Source organism: Pelophylax lessonae (assembly GCF_965119305.1).
Source record: "Pelophylax lessonae genome assembly, chromosome: 1".
Taxonomy (NCBI): domain Eukaryota; kingdom Metazoa; phylum Chordata; class Amphibia; order Anura; family Ranidae; genus Pelophylax; species Pelophylax lessonae.
The window spans coordinates 366,544,667-366,559,730 of record NC_138768.1 but is presented as its reverse complement, the minus strand read 5'-3'; the positions used below and the strand labels follow the sequence as shown (position 1 = coordinate 366,559,730).

At 44.1% G+C, this 15,064-nt stretch overlaps 1 protein-coding gene across 1 annotated transcript in view; it reads left to right on the top strand.

Annotated features, from left to right (window-relative positions):
• LOC309564272 (annexin A1-like) overlaps nt 1–15,064 on the top strand; it is a 70,960-nt gene that overhangs the window by 23,969 nt on the left and 31,927 nt on the right. The window contains exons 7-8 of the mRNA XM_082268895.1: nt 6,076–6,155; nt 11,052–11,108. Of these exons, the coding sequence (XP_082125021.1) occupies nt 6,076–6,155; nt 11,052–11,108 (137 nt within the window). The remainder of the gene's footprint in view (nt 1–6,075; nt 6,156–11,051; nt 11,109–15,064) is intronic.

The following is a 15,064-nucleotide window of genomic DNA, read 5'->3' as shown; positions in this document are numbered from 1 at the left end:
CAGTTTGCTAACGAATTTTAAGCTTTTCAGAAAGAGTAGAATTCGATCGACCGCTTCAAATTCTGTGTGAAGAAATAGCTGGTTAAGCAGCAGGCTGTGAAGCCGGCCGCCCGCGTTAACAGCAATCTGTCAGCGGGCTTCCCCACGAACAGGTGAATGTCAAAAGAATGCCGGCAACAGAAAAAGGTTAAACGGCGTAGGGTAAAAACTAAAAAAAATAAAGTGACCCTTATCCGAACATGCGGCCTGGCAGGTCAGGAGGTGGCGTGAGCGAGCGCCCCCCCCCCTCCTCCTGAACCATACCAGGCCACATGCCCTCAACATGGGGCGGTGCCTCCGGGTGACGTAACTGGGTGGTCCCACGCTTTGCCTAGTTGAGAACGGTTAAAGCGCAGAGCAGGCAGACGGGTAGGAGGCCTCGCCGGAGCGGAAGCTTTTTGTTTATTTATTTATTTTTTTGGGGGTCCAGTGGGGGTTGTGATTGACTATGGATTTACATCGAGGGGCACTATTTTGATTTTTTTTTTTTTTTTTTTTTTTTTTTTTTTATTCAATAAAGGACTTGTCAAACTGGTTTAAAAAAAAAAAAAAAAAAAAACCCAGGAAATGTACCAGATACCCATTCACATAGGGAGGGGTGCCGGGATCTGGGGGCCTCCTTGTTAAAGGGGACTTTCAAATTCTGATAAAGCCCCCACCAGCAGACCCCGAACGACCACAGCCCAGGGTTGTTGGAAGAGGCCCTTGTCCCCATCAACACAGGGACAAGAGGCTTTTGTGATGGGGAACGCAGTATCCCAGGCGCTATATTTTAAAGTATTTTTTCATTTTTATTTCACTTAAAGTGGGGTTGCATAAAATGACATTTAAATTTAAAAAGTGTCCCTCGATGTAAATCCATCGTCAATCATGACAACCGCCGACCTAAAAAATAGAAAAAATGCTCCACCTCCTGGGAAGCCTCCCGCCATCTACCTTTCCGCTTTTATAGGCTAGGGGCAGGGTCACCCGGCTACTTCACCTGGTGGCACTGCCCCACTCTGATGTCATTCACATGGGGTGGGTCAGTATCTGGGGGGCCCCCTTGTTAAAGGGAGCTTCCAGATTCCGGTAAGCACAATCACAGCCCAGGGTTGTTGCTCTTGTCCCCATCAACACGGGGACAAGGTGCTTTAGGGTGGGGGGTGCTCCCTCATCTCCCCTCCCCCCGACCTGCCAAGCTGCATACTCTGATAAGGGCCTGGTATGGACTTTGGAGAGGACCCCCTACACCTTCTTTTTTTTTTTTTTTTTTTTTTTTTTACCCATGGGTGTTCGCAGCCTATTGTATTAGGGTGTGCACCCCAAAGCTCATAAATACATGCATACGTGTGCATGTATATGTACTGACTACTTTCTGCTCAGCCCAGCTTACCTTCCCCCTGGTAGGCTGAAATCCATCCTACACTGCAGGCTGTGTTTACTCCTCCCTCTCCTGCCCGCTCCAGCTGCTGGCACCTCCTGTTGTAAAGTCGAAGGAGGCGGGTACAGTATCAATCCCATTGGCTAAGAAGGCAGCAGAGACGCAAAGCAACTGTAGCCTCAATATTTTTACAAACCCTGCATGGTTGGCAACCCTGGTGATTAGGGTGTGCCCAGGCACACCCCCTGCGCACACCTATGATTTTACCTCTTTCAATTGCTGGCTTTCTTTTCTTTACATTCATCTGTCAGTGGGGAGGCCCACTGACAGATGACTCATGGTTAAGGACGCGGCCGGCCGGCTTCCCAGCCAGCTGCTTATCGACCAGCTATTTCTTCACACACCATTCAAATCGGTCGATAGTTTTTAATTTTAATGAAAATGAAACTAACTTTAAGGAAAACAAAACTAACAAATTCTAAGACCAAACTAATTCCATAACGAAACAAAATTAGTAACCTAAGGAATCTATCTGAAACGAAACCAATATTACCATTCTGCACGGGTCACCCTACTGGATCTCTGTATGTTGTGCACCAATAACTTCAAGAGTGACTATTCCACAAATATGATTTATTTAGAGACCAGTGAAAATGTTGGGGGGGGGGGTTCAGAACATAGACCCAGGCACAGACCAATTCACTCAGTGCACCCTTGCTTTACAACTATACTGTTAGAATGTAAAACTGAAATTTGTGAGAGCTGAACTAAAAAAATTATTAGTGGTAATGGCATTGTTTTTAATATAATTAGTTGAGCCCATATCACTTGCACAGAGCAGTAATGTTGCATAGCTCCTAAAGTACTCCTTTAAAATGTATCTATTATAAGCCATGTTCTTCAGAGTATAACTAAAGGCAACACTTTTTTGTTTAGTGAGTAGAGTCGAAAAGGATTAGAACTAGGGGTTACCGATTTTTGCTTTTAGGGCCGATATCCAGTGCTGATATTCTATACGTGTAAAGTTGGCTGGCTCCCTGCTGTGGGTGGCTGCTGACTGGCATGTCCTCTCTGGTCCAGTTTGTGGCGTGCACAGTCTGAGGTGGGGGCCTTTGCCCTATCAAGGTAGAGGAAGCCAGGACTGTCAGAACGTTTGCAGGCCCAGTGAGCGGCGGCTGTTGTGCCGCACCTCTCAACGCACTGGGCCTGCAAACGTTTTGACAGTCTGATTCCTGGCTGCTTCTGCCCAAGCCGATGACCTAGTTGGCCTCAAAGATGGTCGCTGCAGCAGGGGGAGACCAATATCGGTAAGCCTGTGACTGATCACATTTTTTAAATAATCGTAATAATAAACCACTCTTAATTAGAACATTTGTCAGTTTTAATTGCTGTCTGTGTCCCTGTTAAGGAGACGCAACCCTTCCTATTTGTCCTGTTTACCATTATTGAAAGTAAAAGAAAATCCCATAAGGAAATGATTCCGGACGGCTGCACTTCCAAAAATCCTTTTATTGAAGCTTTATATCACAAGTGGGTGACAGAGCAGGGGACAGAGAGACTCCTTTTGCGCAAATATTAGTGCTTAGTCATTACCTATTGGAACCACAATCCTCTTTACACAGCTCTAACATGTCAGCCTTAGTTTACAGGTGAACTAGCCAATTCAAAACAGTACTCTGGTATCACAAAGAAAACCCGGCTGCAGTACACGGTACATACACTTAAATCTTATGTGAAGAGTTCGGTCCAGATCCACTGCCAGAATCTGATACACCAATTGAACTATCATTCAAAATGATTGTATTATAGCAGCTACATATACAATACTGACATTCTCACAATTTTTTAAAGCAATTCCCATATGTTGGGTTGCCCCCTGAAAAGTAATAGCGTGGAAATCTTCCAATGGGGACACTGGTGACCTGGGGGGTCCCCAAGGTAGTTTCTTAGTTTGCAGGGATTTCCTCTCACTTCCTGTTTGGCTATGGGACAGGAAGTGATGGGAAATCTCAGCAATCAGACACAGATGGTGGAAATAAAATCTGACAGGAGTTAAACCCATTTACTCCAAAATGAAGAAAAAAGTTTTGCCTATAGTTCCACTTGAAGACCACTTGTACCCACCTTTCACGATGATCACCAATTACTGTAGCACACTTTGTAATTCACACTTGTTTTAGCCTACAGCATGGGTGTCCAACCTTTTGGCTCCTCTGGGCCACACTGAGTGTAGAGAAATTTTCTCGGGCCACATATAAAATATATACTATAGGTATATAAGTAATAAAACCCCACCGCACCCTTCCCGTGCCATGCCCCCGCACTAATTTAACACAACTAGAGCATGATCAAATTAAATGGAATCAGTATACAGAGGTTTACTTCTTCTGAGAGATCTTAAAGGAACACTCTAACCACCATTACCACTTCAGTGATTTTAAAGTGGTGGTAGGAGTCAGAAACACTGCACATGCTGGTGCGACGAGCCAGAACCGCAGGGGTGACACGTGAGGTGCACGGTGGGCCGATGAGAGACAGGAATAATACAGTTCATCGGTTTACTCACGGTTAGCAGAAAGCCTCCCTGGGCTGGTCGCACAGTGAAGAGGAAGACAGCACGAAATCCTCCGGGGCACGCTCTGTGATAGGGAATCACCAGCCAAGATGGTGGTTGAGGTGCCCATGATGACAGGGGTGTTTAGAGTGCTTGTGGTGGCTGGGTCCCTTGATGGTATTTGTCGTGACGCCAGTACCGTTAATGGTGGTACAACCAGTTGTGATAGCAATAGTGAAGAATGAGGTAGACAGTGGTAGGATACAACTCACAAGTTTTACTGTGACTGGTTTTGATTGCAGCATAAACATCCAGTTAGAATACAGTCTCTTGGTAAATAGAGGAATTCTGCTGATCCACTGTTAATAGGTTTTGGTAGGTCTTGACTCAGGCTGTGGTTCAGTATAATGCTCACTTGTTTCTGATCCCTTTAGAATCCAGTGAAATTTGGTGAGGTTGCCAGTGGCTAAGGAAATCCTTCACCTTTATTCTCAAAGGTCTTGCTGCCGTTTGGTGGCTTTTACCCTTTGATTTTAGCAGTTCCAATTTGTCCCTCTCTGGACTGACCTTCTGTCACCTTCACATGGAGCTTTTCTCCACACACAGACTTCCTGAACTGCACAACTGACCACAGATAAACCTGAGCTGGGATAGATATCCCAGAGTGGTGCTATCCCCATCTTGTGGTGGGAAGTATGAAGCACACTTGACCAGCCTATGAACAGGGATTAACAAATGTCAAATTCAAAATGACATGCAATACAGCGATGACAAAGAAATAATACATTTGCAGTTCCCACGTGTCATGAGTGGGACGCTGCACTGGGATATATAAAGTTATATGCTGGGGGGCTAGTTGCACGCCTAGCACATATGACTTGGGCAGCCAGAAAATGGCATGTCCTTATTCATACATGTATGAAAAAGGACATGACATATTATGACAAAACACAACTAGTTATTAAAAAACAAACATATTGTAACAATGTACACACGCTAATGCACATACCTTTTTTTCTTTCTTATTTTGCAGACTGCTGGTGTGGTTACTGCTGAAGGAAGCATCGGCTGCAGTAGAGAGCAGAGCCGCTGCTTCCTGTGTGGCTCCTGTCACAGGCGGAGTGCATTTCATATCACTCTGCCTGTGACAGTCAAAACTATACAGGAACCAGCAGCTCTGTCCTTGACTGCAGACATCCTAAGTCTCCCGCAGCAGCCGGGAGATCGCACGGCACTTGCAGTCTAGTGTGTGCCCATCCAATGCAGTCTCCCCAGGGCATGCCCATCCAATGCAGTCTGCAATGAAGAGAGCACAGAGCTGCTGGATTACAGAGTGGGAATCTCCGGCTTACCCAGCGACCGCTGTCAAAGGGGCTTTGTATGACCGCGGCTGCCGGGTAAGCAGGGGATACCAGCTCTGTTTGTAATCTGGCGGTGCTCACCCCCCTCCTCTCCGACAGCCTCTGCCTACAGTTAGATGGAAGCCGCTGTGGCCATGCCCCCGACTCGACTTCCTTCCTCCCCAGCAAAAAAAATAAAATTGTCAGGGGGCAGTGGGCCGCATTGCCTGCGGTTCCGGGCCGCAGGTTGGCCATGCCTGGCCTAGAGTAAACTGTTCTAACTTGAAAGGTCCAGTTTGTGCTTGTCCACAGGTCAAACGTTCGCAGTCCTCCCTTGATATACAGTATACTTTTTACATCAAAAGCAAGATACAACCCAGATTTCATTCAGCCTTTGAGGCATAGGGATTTATTTACTGAAGGCAAATAGGTGGTTCACTTTAAAAGGGAAATTTCCCCTAGCTCCCCTAGGAAGTGAAGTTCTACTGACTTGTATCATCCAGTCGGGTGCAAGAAATACTGTTTGTTTCTATTTTGCCTGCGCAAGGTTGGGTATTCACCAAGCTAAGATAAAATGTCTCTGCAACTTAAACAGCCTTTTTTCTTTAGTAAATCAATCCCAAAGTATCTAGGGTCTGTCCAGTTAGACTCGTCCTTTACTAAATTTTCTTATATAAAAAATTGTAAATCCACTATCGGTTGTGTATGACATGATTTATATAAATAAAACTCCTATAGTAAGAAATACTTTGTTGAAAAGCTGCCATTTTATTCTACAGCATATAAGAATGACTTGGCAAAGGATATCACTTCAGATACATCTGGTCATTTCCAAAAAGGTCTGCTTGCACTATTAGAGGTATGTTACTCCATATCAGTATAAACTTTTGCTATGTTAAATTTATTCATGCAAGTTTGGATTTACCTTTTTTAGTGATATGTAGTACCTAGTGTATATAAATCATAAATATTGCAGTGTACGAGGTGTGTCTATTAAATCAGACTGAATAAATGTAGCACTGCCCCCTAGGGGACTTCTGAGAACTACACCTTCTGGGTTACCTGTAGCAACAGTCTATGGAAACGTATCACTTTAAATGCTTGGCTCAGACAATGAACAGTCTAGGGGATGTTGTTTTGTAGCTTATTGTAGAACTGGGATGGGGTGGGATACTCCCAACTGATAACTATTCACAATGTTTAGGACTTAGGATGCAACAAGGCCGCTGCTTCACCTTGCCACTGTAGTAAAGATACTTTTAAATGTTCCTGCAGAGAATTCTCTTCAGGTTTCTAAATTTTGGCACCGCCTTTCTCTTGCTGTATGTGCTGACACCTGTCCACTGACTCTATCCACTGGAGTGGTCCCCTTCCTGGGCAGACCCCCGGCAAGTATCTCTATACTCATGGACACTATTTTTCCAGAGTCACTCTGCCTTCAACTCCACCAGTCAGCTTTGCTGGACCTCCGGATTCAGCCCCACACTCCTGGCTCACAAGGCTGACCGCCTGTGACCACCATCCACAGCAACAGAAGGAGAGACAGCCGTCGCCCTCCTCCCAGGACCTGGCTTCCCACGCAAAGACCCTCTGCCTCACGTGCTCTTGGCTCTTATACCCTATCCCATGCTGCACCTCTCACTGTGCCAACCCACTGGGACAGTTACAAAACCCTGTGCGTCATAGGCAAGGTTTCCTCCACTGTCCAATGAACCTCCTCATTGGAAACAGTGGGTACACTCCCTCAGCCCACATAATTTGCACATTGAGCACATAGGGCAGGCCTAACTATTGATCATGCTCCCCTGATAGGCAGAGAGCAACTATGTTTTTGCCTGTTACTCTCCTTCTAAGCAGGCAGAGCAAAACTATTCTTCCTACCTAGCACCTATCTAGGAGGGTGCTATATCACACTAACCTTTTATATGCATTACATATTTAATGCTTGTCCCCTTTCAATATATTCCCCATTTGCACTAATACATTGCTGCAGTCTTGTTTTCCACTGGTCGAAGGCATGGAGAAAATAAATCCCTGTCAGCTGTTTCAACACATCCGCCGTTTTCTTTACAGCATCAACTGACTCCAAATGTGTCCCTTTTTAACCACTTGCCGACCGCCCACAGTATATTTACTGCGACAGTCAGCCCAGCACAGGCAAAGTGACGTAGTACTACGTCGCTAGCCTGTAAGCCTCTAGGGGGCGAGCGTGCGCCGCCGGAGGCGCGCTCCCGCCCCCGCTCATTCCATAACATGTCCGCGTGTGTGGCCGGCGGACCTGATGATCCGCCGGCCACTCGCGATCTCCTGGTGGAGAGGGAGAAAGGCAGGCGGCTGATGTAAACAAAGCCGTCTGTCATTCTCCCTGATCTAACTGCAGAGATCATACGATCCTGCTATGTAGGCTCGCCCTCCTCCCAGGACCTGGCTTCCCACGCAAAGACCCTCTGCCTCACGTGCTCTTGGCTCTTATACCCTATCCCATGCTGCACCTCTCACTGTGCCAACCCACTGGGACAGTTACAAAACCCTGTGCGTCATAGGCAAGGTTTCCTCCACTGTCCAATGAACCTCCTCATTGGAAACAGTGGGTACACTCCCTCAGCCCACATAATTTGCACATTGAGCACATAGGGCAGGCCTAACTATTGATCATGCTCCCCTGATAGGCAGAGAGCAACTATGTTTTTGCCTGTTACTCTCCTTCTAAGCAGGCAGAGCAAAACTATTCTTCCTACCTAGCACCTATCTAGGAGGGTGCTATATCACACTAACCTTTTATATGCATTACATATTTAATGCTTGTCCCCTTTCAATATATTCCCCATTTGCACTAATACATTGCTGCAGTCTTGTTTTCCACTGGTCGAAGGCATGGAGAAAATAAATCCCTGTCAGCTGTTTCAACACATCCGCCGTTTTCTTTACAGCATCAACTGACTCCAAATGTGTCCCTTTTTAACCACTTGCCGACCGCCCACAGTATATTTACTGCGACAGTCAGCCCAGCACAGGCAAAGTGACGTAGTACTACGTCGCTAGCCTGTAAGCCTCTAGGGGGCGAGCGTGCGCCGCCGGAGGCGCGCTCCCGCCCCCGCTCATTCCATAACATGTCCGCGTGTGTGGCCGGCGGACCTGATGATCCGCCGGCCACTCGCGATCTCCTGGTGGAGAGGGAGAAAGGCAGGCGGCTGATGTAAACAAAGCCGTCTGTCATTCTCCCTGATCTAACTGCAGAGATCATACGATCCTGCTATGTAGGCTCGTATGTCTGTGGTTACATCACTAGTCACACCCCTTTACAGTAAGAAGCACGCCCCTAGGGACACACTTAACCTCTTGATCTCTAGTAAAGTTAACCCCTTCCCTGCCAGTGTCATTTTTACAGTAACAGTGCATATGTATAGCACTGATTACTGTAGTAATGTCACTGGTACCCCCAAAAGTGTCAAAAATGTCAGTCAAGGGTCCGATCTGTCCGCCGCAATGTCGCAGTCTCGCAAAAAAATCGCAGATCGCCGCCATTACTTGTTAAAAACAACCAATAAAAATGACAAAAATCTTTCCCTTAGTTAGTAAACGCAATAACTTTTGCGCAAACCAATCAAAATGCGCTTATTGAAATTTTTTTTTTTTCTAAAACCTATGTAGCACAAAACAAATTGGCCTAAAAATGTTAAAAAAATTAGATTTTTACATTTTTTTTCTTATAAAAAATTTCATATAAAAAAAAAGTGAAAAGTTTTTTTTTTTTTTTGTTTATAGCGCAAAAAGTAAAAATCGCACAGGTGATCAAATACCACCAAAAGAAAGCTCTGTTTGTGGGGAAAAAAAGGACATCTATTTTGTTTAGGTACAGTGTCGCACGACCGCGCAATTGTCCGTTAAAGTCACGCAGTGCCGAAACGCAAAATAGGGCCTGGTCAGGAAGGGGGTAAAATCTTCCGGGGCTTAAGTGGTTATAAGTACTGATTTAACTTTTGGGAAAAGAGAAGTGGTATGGTGCTAAATCGGGGGGGGGGGGTTTGGAATATGGAGTTCAAGTGTAGTAATGTGCTTGTTGCTCAAAAACTGCTTCAAAGAAAGTGCTGTGTAAGCAGGCACATTGTCCTGGTGAGGAATTAAACCATGTTCCCACAGTTGTGGCCGTTTTTTGACTTTCTCTCCGTTTTATCAAAGCTTTCTTATAATGCGGTTTAACTGTTGTGCCTTCTGGAATCCATTCTTTCAAAATTACACCCTGGATATCGAAAAATAAAATGAGCATGGCTTTGAATTTTGACTTACTTTGACAAGCTTTTTTCATTCTTGGAGATTACGGTTTTCCAACCAATCTCAAGCATTTTTTCAGCACACTACAGAAAACCCAATCAAATGGCGTCTCACAATCAACGGAACGTCAGAGTGTTGCTGCTTGTCATGCAGGTTCAAACATGTTCAAGGTCACCACGCATGCAGTTATAACCATATATATGTATGTGTGTATGTATGTATATATGTATGTATATGTGTGTGTGTGTTAGGAGGGGGAAAGAGCATTTTTAAGGTTAGTTAGGTATAGCCTGCAATTCCTCTTTAACCACTTTAGCCCCGCTTACATTGAGGCTACTGCGGCAAAGTGCCGCGATCCCGTCCAGCGACGTAGACCTACGTCGCTGGACTCCGCCCCTTGTGGGCGGCGCTCGCGCGCCACCGGAGGCTTGCTCCCGCTGTGTTCATTCACAGCAGGAGTCGGGCCAGCGGAGGAGCAGCGGCGATTGCCGCTGCTCTGCCCCGATCGTCGGGGATAGAGTCTGGAGATCCGCCCGCTGTGTGTAAACACAGCGGGCGGATCTCCATAGTGACAGGGACTGACAGATCGGAGTGTTCAGCATAGCTGGACATCCGATCTGTCCTTCTGTCACACAGTCACCTCCCCCCCACACGTCAGTAAGCACCAGGCATACATTAACCCCTCCCTCTCCAATAAAATTAACCCCTTCCCTGCCAGTGTCATTTTTACAGTAACAGTGCATATATATAGCACTGATTACTGTAGAAATGTCACTGGTACCCCCAAAAGTGTCAAAAATGTCAGTCAAGGGTCCGATCTGTCCGCCGCAATGTCGCAGTCCCGCAAAAAAAATCGCAGATCACCGCCATTACGCGTTAAAAAAAAACACCAAAAATGACAGAAATCTTTCCCTTAGTTAGTAAACGCAATAACTTTTGCGCAAACCAATCAAAATACGCTTATTGCGATTTTTTTTTTACTAAACATAGGTAGCATAAAACAAATTGGCCAAAAATTTTAAAAAAATTTGATTTTTACATTTTTTTGGGGGGGAATTTCATATAAAAAAATGTGAAAAATATTGTTATTTTTTCAAAATAAACGCTATTTTTTTGTTTATAGCGCAAAAAGTAAGAATCGCACAGGTGATCAAATACCACCAAAAGAAAGCTCTGTTTGTGGAAAAAAAAGGACGTAAATTTCGTTTGGGTACGGCGTCGCACGACCGCGCAATTGTCAGTTAGTCGCACAGCGCCGAATCGCAAAAAGTTGCCTGGACGGAAGACAGCAAAATCCTCCGGTGGTAAAGTGGTTAATCTTCACTTTGGTATAATAATCTTGGTCGGGTTAGAACCTGTGCCTATAGGTTATCGAGATGGCAATCTGGTCTTGTATTTCATGGGAATAGGGAATACATCTGTACATTTTAATTTATTTTTTTAAATGTGATTTTTTAACAAATTCTTGTTCAATATCTTATAGGCTTCGCGAAGTGAAGATACCCGCGTGAATGATGAAATTGTTGATAATGATGCCAGGGTAAGACAGTGACATAGTACTGTAATTTGTTTTATGCTTTTACATTATCCTATTTATACCTTTTTTTTTCAGAAATGGTAGGAATTGCTGGAATCCTTACACTAATTCAATACTAAAATTAAAATAATTTAGATCCATCACGTGGCCATAATACTTTCTTTTCTTGATTTGAGGTATTTTAGATGATGTGGAGCTGACAATCAAACCGATTAGGCATAATACAAGGAATATTCGTTATGGCTGGGAAACGCTTCTGACATTTATCCAGTGACATTTTTATAAGTAGACCCCTTAGTATTTTAGGAAAAAAACACAGAAAGATGAGCATATTTATTGCTATACAGGTGCATCTCATAAAATTAGAATATCATCAAAGATACATTTATTTCAGTAATTAAATTTATAAAAGTTCATAAGCAGTGCACACACATTGATATATTTCAAACATTTCTTTGAATTTTGAGGATTATGGTTTACAGCTAGTGAAAACCCAACATTCAGTATCTCAGAAAATTAGAATATTACAGAAGACCAATTTAAAGTGTTTTTTAATACAGAAATGTTGGCTTACTGGAAAGTATGCCCATTTACAGTATAGTATGCACTCAATACTTGGTCAGGGCTCCTTTTGCATGATTCAATGCAGCGTGGCACTGCAGAGGTGATATGGAAGCCTGGGTTGCTTTGATAACAGCCTTCAGTTCGTCCAATTGTGAAAAAAAAAATCAAAGCTTTCACATAGAAGTCCCAGCATACATAAAATAATTGGTGATGTTCAACAAAACAGTTGAATGAAAGCTGAGAAACTTTGCCAGCAATAATTCTTCCAAGTACTGCATGCAACCCCCAACGTGAAAAGTCTCAAGGCCTTGAAAGCTAAAACCTAGCATAAGCTCTTAGGATGTTACTCGTCCCATCAGACAATAGAATACCTATGGATCCGGCAATCCCACCGATCAGAACGCTTGACCCCAGGAGGCTGGATGGACCATACCCACGCCCCGACACTCCAGAGATCTCAGTTCGGTGTTGAAAGAAGAAGCTGATAGTGCATTACCTCTTATTTAAAAAAAAAAATTTTATTTAAAAAGTTGCACTTTCATTAAAAATCTTGACGATAGCAGCATATCAAGAGCACAGCCGCCTGCAGTGCAGTCCGTGCGTGGTGACCACGCAGCTGGCTCCAAACTACGGGTTTCCCCCTCAGAAGGCGTCGACTGGGATTGGAGTACCAATTCCTACTAAAAAAAAAAAAAAAAGTCCTAAAATATCAAAATATTCAAATGTGAAATGAAAACTAGGGGTAAAGGAAATGCAGATTGCCTCATCTGAAAAGTAGTTACCCATTTACATGTCCAGGACAGATCTATTACCTGTGGGGCCACTTTCTTTAGGAAAAAATGGGGAATCTACTGTGCACGTGGCCTAGCCAGGTCATTTTTGGAGAGTAGGCTTTGTGGCATCCAGTAGCCCCACAGTAAATATAAATATCCATTGATTGTGGACAGGTAAGTGTGCAACTTGGAAGACATAAAAGGGGAAGAGGGCCCTGAGTTTAAAGAATTGCCCTAAAAGTACAGTTATGCTTTAAATCATTCTCTTTATATCACAAATGGATATAATATTAACCACTTGCCGACCGCCCCACGCAGATTTACTGTGGCAGGGCAGCTCGGCTGCGCATAATCGTGTAGATCTATGGGATTATGCGCACGCGGTCTCAGTGGTGCGCCACCGGAGCCGCGCTTCCAGCTGCGATTGGACACAGCGGGAGTCAGACTGCGGGAGGAGCGGGCTTGATCGCTGCCAGCTTCCCGTGATCTTTAGAGACCCTGACAGAAGAGCCAACTGCCTATGTAAACAAAGCAGACGGCTCTTCTGTCAGACAGGCAGAGAGATTGTGTGTTTTCAGCGAAGCTGAAACTCCGATCTCTCTGCCTGTCACAGAGCCCCCCCAACCCCCAACCCCACAGTTGGCAAGCACAAGTAAGCATACAATTAACCCCTTGATCACCCCCAGTATTAACCCTTTCCCTGCCAGTGTCATTTATACAGTAACAGTGCATATTATTTACCACGGACTACTATATTAATGTCACTGGTCCCCAAAAGGTGTCAAATGTCAGGGGTCGGATATGTCCGCCGCAATGTTGCAGTCCCACTAAAAATCGCTGATCCTCGCCATTACCAAAAAAAAAAGTCCAAAAATCTATCCCGTAGCTTGCAAATGCTATAACTTAGTGCAAACCCATTAAAATATGCTTTTTAGGATTTTTTTATTTTTTTTTACCAAAAATATGTAGCAAGAATACAAATTCGCCTAAACTGGTAAAAAAAAATTTAATTCTTCTTCTTCTTTTTCTTTTTCTTTTTCTTTTTCTTTTTCTTCAATCTAAAAACCGAAGAGGTGATCAAATACCACCACAAGAAAGCTCTATTTGTGGGGGGGAAAGGCCATCAATTGTATTTGGGTACAGCATCATACGACGCCGCAATTGTTAGTGTAACGCAGTGCCGAATCGCAAAAAATGGCCTGGTCCTTAAGGGGGGGGGGTAAAATCTTCCAGAGCTGAAGTGGTTAATGGATGTCAGTTTACGTTCTAGATAGAGATAGATGTAGGTATCAATATTTCAGCAGTAATTTTTTGTTTTATGCAGCACTGCCACCTAGTGACTGCATTTATCCATTTTTGTGACACAAAAGAATTAACATCCGAGTGTTGCACAAACTTTATATATAGGTTTTACTTGCAATCAATAAATAACGCATAGATAAATAACAGCATTGTTTTGTGCTTTTAAAGGTTCTGGCTTTACTAAATCAAATTCCTAATTTAGTGTAGCGGGCAACAGTTGTAAAGTACTGATAAAGTCCAAGACAGGCAGAACAGGTATTTTTCAAAAGGTCAGCAATGGAAAGTTCTTTCTCTCCCTAAAGGTTTCTGGTAACTTCGCTGCTTCTTTTACAGTTGAGCGGCAAAATTCTCAGCATCCAAAATGTCAAAATTTTAATGGCGACTGTTCACATATGAGCTCTCAGATACCTACAGCTGAAAGCCTGATGCTCCAAGAGCTACTTTTAGGGCAGATTTTAGCATTTTTGGTCCCAAAGACAATGGGAATGCCTGTATGCACTTGAGCATTTTTTTATTTTTTGAGGGATTTTCTTTAACTTTCAATGATAATGGTAAACAGAACTTTTAGAGATGGTAAATCTCCCTAACCAGGCCACACAGCAATAAAAATATTGCTAACAGGTGTTCTTATCCCTCTCCACTGAATCAAACTAAGAACAAGTGCCTTTAGTTTATGCTTTTTATACTACTTAAAAAAAAAAAAAAAAAAATACAGGAAGTTAAAGTGCCGGTTTACACTAGGTCGCTCCGACTTAGGGGGCGACCAGTGAAGTCGCGTGCAGCGCGACTTGCACGGACTTCAAAAAATGAATGTCAATGCAAGTCGCCTCGAGGTCGCCCCGAAGTAGTACAGGACCCTTTTTCTAAGTCGGAGCGACTTGTGTTGCTCCTATTAGAACCGGTCCTGTACTACTCAATGACCGCGACGGTGCACGACTTGCCAGGCTGACCAAGTCGCCTGACAAGTCGTATTAGTGTGAACCGGCACTTAATCTTCTAACTGAGGGGAGTTCTCCTCAAACAGTTGTCCTCATCAGATTTCCCCTCACCTCTTGTTCTGGGGGCAACTATGAAATGTTGGATTTCTCCTAACAGAATAGATAACGGTCACCAGTACAAATGGAGAGGTAAATATATGCAGTGGGGGTGATAAAAACTAATCTTTTCCTATTCTCCAATAGCCTCGGCTTCAAGGGGTTGTACCAGGATGATTCCTGCAGCTGCCAAACTTGCCGTTTTTTGAATGCTTAAAGTGCAAAGAAGGGATTTGGGGTGTCTTAGACCCCAGATCCCTCCATAAAGGGTACCTGTCACTGCCTA